General features: G+C 45.5%; 1 protein-coding gene across 1 annotated transcript in view; it reads right to left on the bottom strand.

Moving 5' to 3' along the window:
- Positions 1-16,757, bottom strand: part of blmh (bleomycin hydrolase) — a 105,231-nt gene that overhangs the window by 11,259 nt on the left and 77,215 nt on the right. The window contains exon 11 of the mRNA XM_078224905.1: positions 12,986-13,055. Coding sequence (XP_078081031.1) covers positions 12,986-13,055 — 70 coding nt within the window. The remainder of the gene's footprint in view (positions 1-12,985; positions 13,056-16,757) is intronic.

Here is a 16,757-nt window from a genome sequence, read left to right on the forward strand (position 1 = left end):
GGAATGGAAACAGCGTGCAGGGGTACGAGGGAAAGGCAGGGGAATCGCACTGAGCTATAATGTTCAGTTCGAGAGCCAGTGCAGACACAATGGGCCAAATGGTCTCTTGCCTGTGCCTTAACAGCTTGGTGGTTCCACGAGATGATTTACTCAGACCTGGGGCAGGATTGAACCTACGCTCTCCTCTTGACTCTTAGACAATGTCACTCGTGCCAAGACCTAAAAGTTGTTAAATGCTAAATGACTTTGAGGCCAGCTGAAACTCAACCACATATTATTCGAAGACAGAAAATTCTGGAAAAGCTCAGCTGGTCTGACAGCATTGGTGGAGAGAGAATAGAGCCAACGTTTCGAGTCTGGATGACCCTTCGTCAGAGCTGAAAATTATTCAAAGTAACACTGAATATAGTGACTGTTTTTACTGAAGGTTGATTCTGAGCCTGTAGGTACTTAGTAAAGACTGACTATTCTTTCGTAATGGTACGAAATGGCCATAACCTCAAAGAACTGTAGGACATTGCATATTGTAAAAAATGTCTAAAATATTGAGTGATAATAGCTAGATTATCTTCCAGTGAATAGTTTGGTACGCTTTGGAATTCTGGCATACTTCAAAGAAACTTGTCAAAGCTGAGTTGCCTTCAAGTATCACAGTTCCATCAACACTTGTCTAAGAGCGGGATTTTCCAGCCCTTTCCACCTGCAGGATCGTCTGGTCCCGCTAGAGATGACCCCTCATGGCAGATTCCCTGGCAGAGAGACATTGAGCCACACAAAATGCTTTAGAATTTGGAGGGACTGGAGAATCCCACTGGCAGCCAATGGCCAGCCACTTCCATGTGGGGGAATTCCGTCCCATTGCCGGATTTTACCACCCCATCCGCCACGGAATCGGAGCGGGCGAGGGGCGGACAACAGAAATGTCCGTTGAACTCGGGCGGGAATTTCCCGTCTCGTTCGAGCAAGGGGGTAAAATCCCGCCCCATGTCTCCAAACCCATTGGCCCGGATTTTCACAGAGTCTTGGAGACTCTGCGCTTTATCCAAAATGGTGCCACGACCCCGGATCCAGAGGATCACTTGATTTACCACCTCATCCAAAGGAAAGCACTTCTGCTAGGACTGCACTCACTCGGTACCGCACTGGAGGATCAGCCTCGAATCACCGAATCGCAAAAGGAGGCCATTCGACCCATCAAGCCTGCACCAACAACAATCCCATCTAGGCCTCATTCCCATACCCCACATATTTACCCTGCAGATCTCCCTGACACTAAGGCACAATTCAGCATGGCCAATCCACCTAACCAGCACATCTTTGGACTGTGGGAGGGAACCAGAGCACTGGAGGAAACCCACGCAGACACAGGGAGAATGTGCAAACTCCACACGGACAGTGACCCAAGCCGGGAATCGAACCCGGGTCCCTGGCGCTGTGAGGCAGCAGTGCTAACCACTGTGCCACTCAAGACCTGGAGTGGGACTTGAACTGGGGACTTTCTGATTTGAGGTCAAAGTGCTACCAACGAAGCTATAGCCGACAGTGGTCTTTTCAATTTTCGTTCAGATGCCCATTGGTGCAAAAATAACCCCAGATCTTAACTACATTCATTTTAGTTCCCTCACTGGATATGAGAGGAAAGAGAGAAACAGAGATCCAACTCTGTCAATACCTCACAGTTACAAGCTCCATCAAAGGAAGACCAAGTGTGGCAGTAGCACATGTGATGAGTCCAACACCTTTAAGGAATTGGGGGGGGGGGGGGAATGCCCAAGGCCCTCGGTGCCATTATAACTGCAACTGATTTTATTGGAAAATTATAATCAACTCTTTCTATTAGATTGATGTGCCATGATAAATATTTGAACAGATTCCAAATCATGTAATATGGGGAGGCAATGGCCTAGTAGTATTATCACTGGACTATTAATCCAGAAACTTAGCTAATGTTCTGGGGACCCGGGTTCGAATCCCGCCACGGCAGATGGTGGAATTTGAAATCAATAAAAAAACCAATCTGGAATTAAGAATCTACTGATGACCGCAAAACCATTGTCGATTGTCGGAAAAACCCATCTGGTTCACTAATGTCCCTTTAGGGAAGGAAATCTGCTGTCCTTACCTGGTCTGGCCTACATGTGACTCCAGAACTACAGCAATGTGGTTGACTCTCAACTACCGTTGGGCAACTAGAAATGGGCAATAAATGCCCATGTCCCTCGAATGAATAAAAATGTATCCAGCGAGGAATTTCATAGTATAATAGAAAGGTCGACTGGCACACTCGCCTCCACAACTTTAGGAAAGATCGTACACCCCGAATCTGCCCTGGTTTCCAACATCTGCCAAGCAATGATCGTTACGGATCAGCATATTAAGATGCTGCCGTCAAGAAATATCCCAAGGCCTGAAACGGAAATCCTTCCGATTATAAGATTATTTTGTGTTTACAGTCCTTAAACAGAACCCATTTTCTCAATTTCCTACAAAAACAGGATGCCAGCAAGCAATCAGAGAGCCTTGGAATTGAAACAATCAACATTTTCCAAAATTTGCAATCAAACTGGCAATTTGTGTTGAGACAAAAGCAGCCCCCCCCCCCCACCCCGCCCCACCCCCTTCCCAACTCCAAGGGGCTGGAACTGCATTCACCAGCATCAATCCATGAACATGATTGTGCTCTTCAAAGAAATCATCTGATACAAGTCTCAAAACTGGCAACCTTCGGAGCAGATTCCATGCAGGATTTCAGATCTTGCCGGTTTCTGGGTTGGGTGGTTCCACATCGGATCAGGCCACATGGGTTCAAGGGTCACTCACCACAGGAAAGGCAAGATAAGACCAGCACACAAAGCCGACAACGAGTCTGCTACGCCATTACGCCAATGCAGCACTTAGCCAAACAAGCCACTAAGTTATTTCACTCAGTTAGTAATTACAATTCACACATGGCAGCTTATAAAAATGTGCAGCTTTCGGACAACACCAGTTTTCAGATTTGAGACCAAAAGGGAAAATGCTGGAAAATCTCAGCAGGTCTGGCAGCATCTGTAAGGAGAGAAAAGAGCTGACGTTTCGTGTCCAGATGACCCTTTGTCAAAGCTAAAAGGCATCGTGTGAAATGTTTATACTGTAAGGTGAGGGAATGTAAGATGAGTCATAGCCACAAAAACAAGGGGAAAGGCTAAGTGGTGCTAATAGCAGTCCATAGGGAGAATAGAAGGTCACGTGGTTTTCAGATTTGAGACACTGTCCCTGTAATTCAATTTGCTGATGCCCAAATTAAAAGCCTGGAATTTTACCTTACACTGCGAATAAGTTGATCTTTAATGTTTGTCACTTGTCATAGCTTACATTTGTCAAATGCCCCAAACTGAAACAATTGACTCTTCAGATGGGATTTTCCAGCTGCGCTTGCCCCACTGCTGGAAAATCAAGCCCGAGGTCAACGGACCTTTGCACGATCTCCGCACCCCTCCCCCAACCAATTCCCGTGGTGGGCAGGATGGGAAAATTCCACCCTTTAGCTTTCAAACTATATTCTTCAAGAAACACATTCTAATATCAATCACAAATCATATCCTTGCAACCCAATTAATAACCAGTTACAAAAGGTGGGAAAATCGTATGAGGAAAGGCTGAGGGGCTTGAGGTTGTTTTCGTTAGAGAGAAGAAGGTTAAGAGGTGACTTAATAGAGGCATACAAGATGATCAGAGGATTAGATAGGGTGGATAGTGAGAGCCTTTTTCCTCGGATGGTGTTGGCTAGCACGAAGGGACATAGCTTTAAATTGAGGGGTGAGAGATATAGGACAGATGTTAGAGGTAGGTTCTTTACTCAGAGAGTAGTAAGGGCGTGGAATGCCCTGCCTGCAGCAGTGGTGGACTCGTCAACGTTGAGAGCGTTCAAGTGGTTATTGGATAAACATATGGATGATATTGGAATAGTGTAGATTAGAGGGGCTTTAGATTGGTACCACTGGTCGGCGCAACATCGAGGGCCGAAGGGCCTGTACTGCGCTGTAATGTTCTATGTTCTAAAGCTTATGGGATTCTTGGCTTTGTGAATGGGGGTGAATGAGTACAAAAGCAGGTAGAAGGAGCATGTTCACACATTACGCCTTTTTAAAACTGAACAAAAGCAAAAGTTTGGGGGGGGTGGGGGGAGAGAATGGAGCCCTGATTCATTCACGATGGCAATGCCTTGTCCGACAAAGTCGACCTGCTTGGTTTGAGTTTGAACAAAAGCTCAAAAGTGATGAATTGTTCCCTGGTTCATTCCCTATGGCACTGCCTTGACCAGAGTCCACTTGCCAACCAATCATCTCTCTCTTCACCCACAGTATAAGTTGCTGTTCCCATTACTTTTGCGATTGTGATCTGTCCTGATGAGTGCAAGATGAAAAGCTTTGACTGTATGTCGCTTTTTTCAGCCAAACCCAAGTTCTGTACTACTAAATAACTATTTTCTATCCCTTCTCTACAGGGTAGGAGTAGCGGTTGACCAATGTCATCAGATGAACATTGAAATTGCTCTCATCAAATTCCAGTCTCTTTTATTGAAAATGAACGAGTTAATGCCTGCATTATGAAAGCAATTGATATTTTGCAATTGTTTGAATGAACTCTTTGGGTTGCTGCATTGTTTCTGTGCGTATCTTAAGTTTTTGGCACATTTTCTGCACCAAGGCACCAGTGAAAATACCCACACTTTATTTCAGAAGTGGAATTAGGGTTTTCATCTCCCATAACAGGCATCCTGGTGATTATTTTTAACCAATTTGTGCTGAATTAAGGGAGGAATGTCTAATCTTTTGGGGAAGAGTGTATCGTGTTCGATAACTACTTGGAGAGGCCGATGTAGAACTCAACTATTTTGATATCTGGCAGAATTATGATTAAACAACAGATCTATCTCCCTCCCCCTTCACCCCGCCCCCCCCCCCCCCCACCTCCCCCCCAGCATGATTTTGAATATCTCTATTTTATATATCCTCTCAACTTTCCCTTCTCCATGGGAAACAGTCTCAATTTCTCTAATTAAGTCCTGGAACCGTTCTACTGAGTTTTTTTCTGCATTCTCTCTGATGCTTTCACATCTTTCCTCAAGTGTGGTGCCCAAAGCTGGATGCAATACTTCAGTTGAGGTCGAACCAGTATTTTATACCAGTTTAGTGTAACCTCCTTGCTCTTGTACTCGATGCCCACTCAATTCTAAAGTCAGCACTGGGGAACCCATGCTAGGCTGACAGATCAGTGCAGCAGTTAAAGAGAATGCTACATTGTTGAAGGTACCGTCCTTCATTTAGGACATTAAACCATGGTCCTATCTGCCCAAAGCTAATAGTTCAAGAGATTGTTAGAAATCTAATCGTACTACTTAAGGAGCAGAGAGATTTTCTGCTATTTTGACCAATATCCCCATTAAACCAAATAAACCTTTTTCTGCGCACATCTTAATTTTCACTTTATTAAATTAAATAAAAACTTTCTTTCAACATGTGTTACATTAACTATGGGCAGGGTTTTACGGCCTCACTCAGGCAAGTCCGGAAATTCCCGCCCGGAGATTTCCGTTGTTGGGCCCTCACTCGGTCAGTGAAACACCAGCGAGTTCACACGTGAATACAGTTCTGGTATTATACTTGTGAATCTTTCTTGCTCCTTCTCCAGTGACTCCATTTCCTTTTTCTAAATGGAGATCACAAATAGAACATAGAACAGTACAGCACAGGAACAGACACTTCGGCCCATGATGTTTAATTTTAGTTTAGTTCTGATTCCGTGGCGGCGAGGTGGTAAAGTTTCGGCCTATATCTTTATAGTGTCTGAATCATTCTGGCCCCTTTGTGGTGAGGTTTAGTGGCTCGGAGAAGAGCTGTTTTCTCCACAGGTTGATTCTCCGCTTCGCACCACGGGATTTAGGGAATTGGACTCTTTTTGCGGCCAACTGACTGGATGACCAGCTAAATTTGGGTGGGTGCTGAACCTTTGTATGTCAACAAGGGGGAGCTAGATTGGTTCCTGACTAGGTTAGAGATTATATCGTCCAGAAGCTAAGTGTCTTTATAGACATCGGCAATGTTGATGGCATAGTGGCAATTCCCTCCCATCCATTGACTCTGTCTACACTTCCCGCTGCCTCGGCAAACCAGATAGCATAATTAAGCTCCCCACACACCTGGACATTCTCTCTTCCACCTTTTTCCATCGGGAAAAAGATACAAAAGTCTGAGGTCATGTACCAACCGACTCAAGAACAGCTTCTTCTCTGATGCTGTCAGTCTTTTGAATGGACGTACCTTGCACTAAGTTGATCTTTCTCTACACTCTAGCTATGACTGTAACACTACATTCTGCACACTCTCATTTCCTTCTCTATGAATGGTATTCTTTGTCTGTATAGCACACAAGAAACAGTACTTTTCACTGTACGTTATATACACGTGACAATAATAAATCAAATCAAATCAATGTCACTAATGATGCAGAGATCTAGGCCAATGCTTTGGAGACATGGGTTCAAATCCCACCACGGCAACTGGTGAAATGTAAATTCAATTAACAAATCTGGGATTGAAAGCTAATCTCAGTAACAGTGACCAGATATCAGCAATTGCCTGACACGATCAAATCTGTGGGCGGCACAGCGGCACAATGGTTAGCACTGCTGCCTCACAGCACCAGAGACGCGGGTTCAATTCCGGCCTTGGATGACTGCGCGGAGTGTGCACATTCTCCCCGTGTCTGCGTGGGTTTCCTCTGGGTGCTTCGGTTTCCTCCCACAGTCCAAAGATGTGCAGGTTAGGTTGATTGGCCATGTCGAAGTTGCCCATTAGTGTCCCAAGGTGTGTAGATTAGGGGGGGATTAGTAGGGTAAATTAGAGCGACGGGGATAGGGTTTGGGATGCTCCCTCAGAGAGTTGGTGCAAACTCGATGGGTCAAATAGCCTCATTCAGCACTGTAGGGATTCTATATCACTTGGCACATGGACGAGTTTTGGTCATCTGATTCTGGGTGGCCATGCGTAGATGGGGGTGGGGAGGCGGCGGGGGGAGCGCCTCACACTAAAGGCCCCTCAGTGTTGGGCATCCACCCCCTCAGGATGTTGGAGCTCTGGGACACCTCCCCTGACTTATCACCGCCAATGTCACAATCAACCCCCCTCCCATTTCCCCCAGTAAGAAGTCTCACAACACCAGGTTAAAGCCCACCAGGTTTATTTGGAATCACTGGCTCTCCCACTCTATTGACCCTGGATTTAATTTCTGTATTCTGCCATTTTTTGCGGATTACCAAGGGCAAGGCTGTAGGGATCAGTAAGGAAATGTTTTGTTGTGATGCTTCAGCCATCATGGTGTGAGGCAGGTTTGATGGAGAATTTTTTTCCCCCTTAGTCAATTTTGTATGTTAATTGTACTAATTCAGGAAACAGATTATTCATCAGGTAACTGCTACCATGGTTTCATCATCATCCTCGCTTGTACAACAATGTACCATGCAAAGTGAAAAAAAATATTCACTGAATAAAACATCCTGTGGGTTATTTTGTCATACACAAAGATGCTATTCTTGTAAGAAGTCTCACAACACCAGGTTAGAGTCCAATATAAATGCAAATTACTACGGATGCTGGAATCTGAAACCAAAAGAGAAAATGCTGGGATTTTCCAGCATTTTCTCTTTTAGAGTCCAATATGTTTATTTGGAATCACGAGCTTTCAGAGTGCTGCTCCTTCATCGGGTGAGTCACCTGATGAAGGAGCAGCGCTCCAAAAGTTCGTGATTCCAAATTAACCTGTTGGACTTTAACCTGGTGTTGGGAGACTTCTTACTGTGCCCACCCCAGTCCAACGCCTGCATCTTCACATCATGCTATATTTGTATTCCTGTCCATACTGTATCTCCTTTACTTCCAATTATATTCATTACACTCCACTTCCTACATTACAAGAGTAAACACACCTTAAAAAATGCTTCATTGGCTGCAACGCGCTTTGAGAAGTGTGGTGGCCATAAAAAGTGCTAATTAAATGCAAGACTTTCTTTTGCTCTTACTTTCCAGCAAGGGAGCCTAGTGTATCCTTAAATAAATATACATCTAATTTTAAATTAACTAGCAGATGGAAGTTGCTGTTGCCTTTTTAAGTAAGGAAACAGAGAATAAACACACCAAAGCTTTTATATTTAACAATATGCTCTCTGAACATTCCATCAACCCACTGGGAACTTCTCATTTCCTTCTGGGAGGCTTTAATCTGTTGCGTTTATAAACACAAATTAACAGCTACCAGGCCTCATTCAGATCAGGAACGCAAATTCATTTGCCACCATCTTGGCCTTCCCTTGACCTGTGCAGGCACTAGCCTGAATCTTCTGTTCTGTAAATTTCCTCAAATCACTGCCTCTCCTGAGGACAGATTCCTTGCCCGAGTTCAGTTCTATTGGCGTGAGTCACTCTCTGGTATCCTGTCCCAACTAGACATAATCCACATGTAAGCCCTGGTGTCAAATATCCACAGGCTATTCAACTTCAGAGGTTTTCGAGTCAAACTGAATCATAGAATCACTACAGTGCAGAAGGAGGCCACAATCCCACCCAGGCCCTATCCTCATAAACCCATGTATGTACCCTAATAGAGGTTTATAAATGATGAAGGGGATAGAAAGAGTGAACGTTCAAAGACTATTTCCTCGGGTGGATGGAGCTATTACAAGGGGGCATAACTATAGGGTTCATGGTGGGAGATATAGGAAGGATATCAGAGGTAGGTTCTTTACGCAAAGAGTGGTTGGGGTGTGGAATGGACTGCCTGCAGTGATAGTGGAGTCAGACACTTTAGGAACATTTAAGCGGTTATTGGATAGGCACATGGAGCACACCAGGATGATAGGGAGTGGGATAGCTTGATCTTGGTTTCAGATAAAGCTCGGCACAACATCGTGGGCCGAAGGGCCTGTTCTGTGCTGTGCTGTTCTATGTTCTACTCTGCTAACCCCCTGACATTAGGGTCAATTTAGCATGGCCAATTAACCTAACCCGCACATCTTTGGACTGTGGGAGAAAACCGGAGCACCCGGAGGAAACCCACGCAGACATGGGGAGACCGTGCAGACTCCACATGGACAGTGGCCTGAGGCCGGAATTGAACCTGGATCCCTGTCGCTGTGAGGCAACAGTGCTAACCACTGTGCCACCGTGCCACCTAATCCTGAGCAATCCACACACAGAGAACCACACTGCAGAGATCAGATTTAAATGATTGCAATCAGGAACCGTGCCTGATTTTCTCCTCAATAACCCAGGGGGCAACTGCGGCACTTTTACCAAGTCCTTCTGTCGAGACCAGTTAACTTAGCAATTGGGGATCTATATTGCTCAGGTTCCAATGTTAATGCTGCCTTTTATATTGAAAAAAACTCCTTTTACACTGAAGAACGTGTTTTCAGCACTTAACTAGACTTCAGAGTGTCGGTCTGAAACACAGAGGCTGGTGTGGCTGCAAAATGCAAAAACTTTTCACCCAGCCCAAGAAAACATGTGCTTGGAAAACCATCCCGGCAAAATTCCCTAAATATTACCTGGAAAGGAGGTCTTTGATTTAATCTGGCTAGCTCTACCTGTCTCAGCAGGTTCATCCAGTCAATAACGGTGTTATACAGATCAGAGGCACAGCAGGGAGGTTATGATGGAGGTGTATAAAACACTCATGAGGCCACAGCTGGAGTACTGTGCGCAGTTCTGGTCTCCATACTATAGGAAGGATGTGATTGCACGAGGAAGGGCGCAGAGGGGATTCACCAGGATGTTGTCTGGCGCTGGAGCGTTTCAGCTCTGAAGAGAGGCTGGAGTTGTTTTCCTCAAAGCAGAGAAGGCCGAGGGGAGGAGGACCTGACTGAGGTGTACAAAATTATGAGGGACACAAATAGGGCAGATCGGAAGAAACTTTGCTCCATAGTGGAGGGGTCAATAACCAGGAGCCATAGATTTCAGGAAAGGGGCAGGAGATTTAGAGGGGAGTTGAGGAAATGCTTTTCCAGCCAGAGGGTGGTGGGAATCTGGAACTCACTGCCTGAAAGAGTGGCAGAGGTGGGAAGCCTCACAAACTTTAAGAAATGTTTAGATGAGCACTTGAAACGCCACAGCATTCAAGGTTTCTGAGTAAATGCTGAAGAATAGGATTAGGATAGGTTCTCGATGGCCAGTGTAGGCGCGATGGGCCGAAGGGCCTCTTTCTGTGCTGTATGAAACCCAGGGCTCTGATATCAAATTATAGAAGATGCGCTTGGTTTCTATCTCCCACAACCACCTTTGAGCTTTCCTCAAAGATAGTCACGTATTAATGCATAAAATAGGAAAGCAAATCTGATTGAAATCGGTTTTTATGATTCGCATGTTCCATAGCCAAACATTAACTTTCCAAATCTTGTTATTCAAAATCCCCACACTCCAGCTGTTGAGAAAATCCATTCTGGAAGTTTTATGACAGGTATTTACAAAGCTTAGATACAATTCAAAGCAACCTTCGAAATAAATTACATACGGATATGTATTCTTCATGTGTCAATGAAGGTGTGCAACTAATAAGACCATGGCCAGAATTGTACAGGTTCTGTGGCAGGCCGGGGGGGGGGGGGGGGGGGGGGGGGGGGGGGGGGGGGGGCGCGCGCGAGAGCGCCTCACACTAAAGGCCCTTCGGTGTTTGGCACCCCTTCCCTGCTCCGGACATTGGAGCTCTGGGACACCTCCCTCAGCCTATCACCACCAACGGCACAATCAACCCTTTTCCCATTTCCCCCAGTAAGAAGTCTCACAACACCAGGTTAAAGTCCAACAGGTTTATTTGGAATCACGAGCTTTCGGAGCGTTGCTCCTTCATCAGGCAATCATCTGATGAAGGGGCAGCGCTCCGAAAGCTCGTGATTCCAAATAAACCTGTTGGACCTTAACCTGGGGTTGTGAGACTTCTTACTGTGCCCATCCCAGTCCAACGCCGGCATCTCCACATCATGCCATTCTCCCCAGGCATCCTTTACCCTTTTACCTTTGGGACTCACCTTTTTGAAGGCCCCGGGACTTACTCCCAGACAAAGCTCTGCAAGGCCACCTGTGACCACTGTAGTGCTGTGTCTGGCCAGGCTAAAGAACGGTGGGCCAGCTCTCATGGGTGAGACCTTCCATCCAGGGTCAGACAAAATTCCCACCCACTGCCAATCAAGACTCAAGTGAGCACTAAATGGCAGTGGGAGATAGAGAGTCGGCAACTACATGCTAGGCACCGACTCTCACAATGGCTCGCTGTCTTTGAAATCTTACCCCTTGGGTTTAGAATATTATGGGGTGATCTTTTCAAGATACTTAAAACATTAAAAAGGTGCTGAAGGGGTAGATAGAGAAAGTGTTATCTTTCGTGATGGGATCCAGAACGAGGAAGCATAAGTTTAGGATTAGAACTAAACCATTCAGGGGTGATACCAGGAAGCACTGTGTCCACAAAAACAGTAGCGGAATTCTGGAATCCTTCTCCCCAAAAAGCGATTTGAGGCTGGGTTAACTGAAAATTTCAAAACTGAGATTGGTAGATTTCTGTTAGATAAGGGTACTGAAGCAGGTAGGTGAAGTTAAGATACAGGTTCGCCATATTTTGATTTTATGAAGCAAAAGGTTGAGGGCTAAATGTTCTATTAACAAAAGAGATCTATTTGGACACAGGTGACTGAATCAAATTATTATGGTTGAACCTTTGCTTCCGTTGCTCATTATTTTGTGTGGACATTTACTTGTGATGCATAAATGTCACAAAAATAGGGCGCGATTCTCCCGTCCCGCTGCGTTGATTTTGTAACGCAGCGGGCCAGGAGATTTAAGCAGGGCCGGATTAGCGTGATCCACGCTGGGCGTCCGGCCCAGAGCGCGTCTCCCAGCGCCGGATTTCCGGCACTGTTAGCTCCGCACCGGAAACAGGCACGGAGCTCTGTTACCTATGCAGGGCTTCATTTAATCATTTTATTATATTTTAAATATAATTCGCGTTTCCCTGTGCTTGGCACTGCCAAAGGAACAAAGTGCCAATGCACCAGGCATTGGGCAGTGCCAAGGCCTAATGGGGGTGATCGGTGAGGGTGGGGGGTCCCACTGCCACTCTGTAGTCGTGATCGGTGGGGGAGAGAAGCCAGCGCTCGGGGCTGGCCATTGGGGTGGGGCAGTGTGCTTTTGGAGGGGGGGGGGGGTCAAGGCTGTAGTGGCGGGGGGGGGGGGGGGGCGGAATTGGTACTGTGGGTGGGGGAATTGGGGGGTGCAGGGTCGGGGCTGCAGGGGCAGGGTCGGTGCTGGACCTGGGCCAGCGGTCGGGTCGGCCGTAGGAGGGTTGTATGGCCGGCGATGCGGGGATTGCAAGGCTGGCCAGCAAGTGACCTGGCCTGCAATTGGGAGGCCGGCAGACAGGAGCTAATCTTGGCTCTGACAGATTGGCACATGCTCAGTGGCTTGCTTAGCGCTATGCGGACAGCTTTTCCAGCCGGAATAGGCCCTGACTACTGATTTTTAATGGGATTTACGCTAGTGCACTCTGCAGTGCACAGAGTGTGGGAGATTCTTCTCTGAACTCCCACTGAAAAAAAACAGCGTGATTTACTCCAGTTTTCACCCAAATTTGACACTTTGAGTTTATTTGGGAGAATTGTCCCCATAATGGCTGGAACTTTCCGGTCTTTCACGCCCTGCTGCCTCTGCAAGTGAGGACGGAGAATTTGGCGCTCAGGCAAACCTCCATCCACTGCAGCGGGACCAGAGAAACCCGCCGGTGTGAGTGGCCGGAAAATTCTGCCCAATAATCTGAAACCGTTGCGTGCTGCATTCTGCAGACAGCATAGATTATCCGGATCCAAAGACAACACCTTTTTTCTGTTAGCTACACTTTCACCAGGAGACAAACTGAATGATACGAGTCAATCTTTTACATATATTTTATTTTAAACACTTACCTTTGTTCCCACTTTCCTCTCCCCATGAATTTTCCACTCTCCACTTTTCAAATTCAGCATCATTTTCACCCTGTGTGCCAAAGTACACAAGAACAGAATGTCAGCAAGATTTGAGTTATATTATGCAATGGAAATTAATTTCATGAACAAGAAGCTTTGGAATATTGTGACGACGGAATCTTGTACGCAAATTGTGGAGTATTCTCAGTGCTACAACTCTCATCAATTTTTACAGATGCACCATAGAAAGCACCCTATCCGGTTGTATCACAGCTTGGTGTGGTTTCTGCTCTGACCAAGACCTCAAGAAACTACAAAGGGTTGTGAACAAAGCCCAGTCCATCACATAAACCAGCCTCCCATCCACTGACTCCGTCTATACTTCCCGCTGCCTCGGAAAAGCAGCCAGCATAATCAAGGATCCCACGCACCCCGGACATTCTCTCTTTCACCTTCTTTCATCAGGAAAAAGACACAAAAGTCTGAGGTCACGTACCAACTGACTGAAGAACAGCTTCTTCTCTGCTGCCATGAGACTTTTGAACGGATCTACCTTATATTAAGTTAATCTTTCTCTACACCCTAGCTATGACTGTAACACTACATTCTGCACTCTCTCCTTTCCTTCTCTATGAATGGTACACTTCGTCTGTGTAGCACGCAAGGAACAATACTTTTTACTGTCTACTAATAAACGTGACAATAATAAATCAAATCAAAAACACAATACCAAATGTACACATACATATTGTATGTGTGGAAATAGGTTTTAGGGTGCTTAGCTCTCAGCTGCATGGATTTTGCAGATTAATTTCAATCCTTTCCAGTTATGTGACAACAATCAATGTTCATGTTGGACTGATACCATCTGGTGTCTCTGTGGCCACAGTAGCAATGACATTAAACATGATTTCAGTAGGGAATGAGTTTTAAATCCTTCTTAGGTTTTGTTTTTTGTACATTAAAAACAAATCTCTTTAATGATATATACTCATCCCAAAATTATGATGTTTCTCCGCCTCCCCCCCCAACGAATCACTATTGTAACATCGGCATTATTTTCCTTTCAAATCACACTGGGAATGCCAATGTCCTGCAATCAGTGGGAATTAAAAGGTTAATCTGTTGGGTAGTGTTGTAAGCAGCCCAAGAGAAAAAAATAATCTCAGGGACTTTAAAAACAGCATGTTTTAAATTGTTCTTTGAACACTTTCACTATTGGGCATTACTGGGTGTAACAATGGGTGTTTTTATAGCACGATAATTGTTACGCTGGCCACAAAGGCAGTGGGGGATCATCAACAGACAAAGGCTTTGTGGATACGAAGTGCCTTATTAAGCGAGCAGGAAGCGGTCAGCGGGGGTTTTAAACCTATTACTCTATCTGGACCACTGCGGTAGGTCAGAGGTGAAGACTACCTGACTATAAGCCCTTTCCTTCGGTGCGTGATGAAGGGTATTGGTGACAGGAAATGGGCATTTGGCTGAACTATTGTGGTAACCAAAACTCAAAGATCTATTCCCATTATACAACAGCAATAAGATTGATTTCGGTGCAAAGTGGATGAAATAAAAGAGACGGTTAGAGAAAGAAGACAGTTAATTGGAAATGGACTTCAAACTATATCAAATGTGAAGCATCAAATGTCAAGGAGTATATAAATCGAGAAGATAAACCCCTAACACTTTCTATATAGGCCGCAACATTAGCCTGAGAAGACCTACATAAATGGTCATTCCATTCAGGGCAGCACGGTGGCACAGTGGTTAGCACTGCTGCCTCACAGCGCCAGAGATCCAGGTTCAATTCTGGCCTCGGGTCACTGTCTGTGTGGAGTCTGCACATTCTCCCTGTGTCTGCGTGGGTTTCGTCCAGGTGCTCCGGTTTCGTCCTACAGTCCAAAGGTGTGCGGGTTAGGTTGATTGGCTATGCTAAATTGCCCCTTAGTGTCAGGGGGATTAGCAGGGCAAATGTGTGTGGTTATGGGGAGAGGGCCTGGGTGGGATTGTGGTCAGTGCAGACTCAATGGGTCGAATGGCCTCCTTCTGTACTGTAGGGATTCTATGATTCACTGTCCCCGAGTGAAAATCCTGGAATTCCTTAGCCAACTGCTCTTTGAGAATATCTTCAAACTATGGGAAGCTCCCACCACCTACTCAGGGGCGACTATAGGTGGATAAGAAATGCTGACCTTGTTGGTGATGTCCTTATCATGGAGAATGCATTTTGAAAAATGGAAAATCGTGAAAATGGATTTAGAATCAATATTTTGAAACACCTATTTAATTGAAAAAAATAATTAAATGCTTGGGATAATTTATCCAATGAAGTTAAAGACAAGGGACAGAATTTTCCCATCCCACCTGCCATGGGAATTATAGCAGGCAGGACAGGACCGTGCAAAGGTCCATTGACCTCGGGCGGGATTTTCCAGTCTTGGGGTGAGTGCGGCTGGAAAATCCAGCCCAAGAAGAATGGGTTACTCAAAATGTAACTGCTCACCGCAGTGGAAGATTTGATGTCCTGGTGGAATGAGCATTGACGTAGACAACTGATTTTTTCGCATCCGTACATAACAAAATAGGATCTTAAACATGAGACCAAGAGAACTGTGAGGAGATACTGGTGCTTCTTTCAAATAGACAGAGGAAAGCAAATAGCTGTCCGCACAATTGAACAATATTTTCATCAAGCAGTAACTGGGCAAATGCTTTTATCGTATTCTTTTAATTGAGAAGTCTATTAGACTGGATCCAATAGTAAACGGTGCAGACAGCCGGTTCCTAGATGCAGTGCTTCCAGAATCTAACATTTAGAAGAGCTTAGAGTGAGCTAAAGGTGCAATTTTAGGTAGCATGTGAACTGACTTTTAGTGTTCTGTTAATGAAATGTCTATATCACAGATTTGATAGCATCAGGCAATCAATGATACCTGGTCACTATTATTGAGATTAGCTGCCATGGTGGGATTTGAACCCATGTCTCCAGAGCAGTGACCTAAACCTCTGGATTGCTAGACCAGTGACATTATCACTATGCCACCAACATTACATAGAACATAGAACATTACAGCGCAGAACAGGCCCTTCGGCCCACGATGTTGCACCGACCAGTTAAAAAAAAACTGTGACCCTCCAACCTAAACCAATTTCTTTTCGTCCATGAACCTATCTACGGATCTCTTAAACGCCCCCAAACTAGGCGCATTTACTACTGATGCTGGCAGGGCATTCCAATCCCTCACCACCCTCTGGGTAAAGAACCTACCCCTGACATCGGTTCTATAACTACCCCCCCTCAATTTAAAGCCATGCCCCCTCGTGCTGGATTTCTCCATCAGAGGAAAAAGGCTATCACTATCCACCCTATCTAAACCTCTAATCATCTTATATGTTTCAATAAGATCCCCTCTTAGCCGCCGCCTTTCCAGCGAAAACAATCCCAAATCCCTCAGCCTCTCCTCATAGGATCTCCCCTCCATACCAGGCAACATCCTGGTAAACCTCCTCTGCACCCTCTCCAAAGCCTCCACATCCTTCCTGTAATGTGGGGACCAGAACTGCACACAGTACTCCAAGTGCGGCCGCACCAGAGTTGTGTACAGTTGCAACATAACGCTACGACTCCTAAATTCAATCCCCCTACCAATAAACGCCAAGACACCATATGCCTTCTTAACAACCTTATCTACTTGATTCCCAACTTTCAGGGATCTATGCACACATACACCTAGATCCCTCTGCACCTCCACACTATTCAAAGTCCTCCCGT

The sequence above is a fragment of the Mustelus asterias genome, chromosome 12 (assembly GCF_964213995.1).
Source record: "Mustelus asterias chromosome 12, sMusAst1.hap1.1, whole genome shotgun sequence".
NCBI classification, from domain to species: domain Eukaryota; kingdom Metazoa; phylum Chordata; class Chondrichthyes; order Carcharhiniformes; family Triakidae; genus Mustelus; species Mustelus asterias.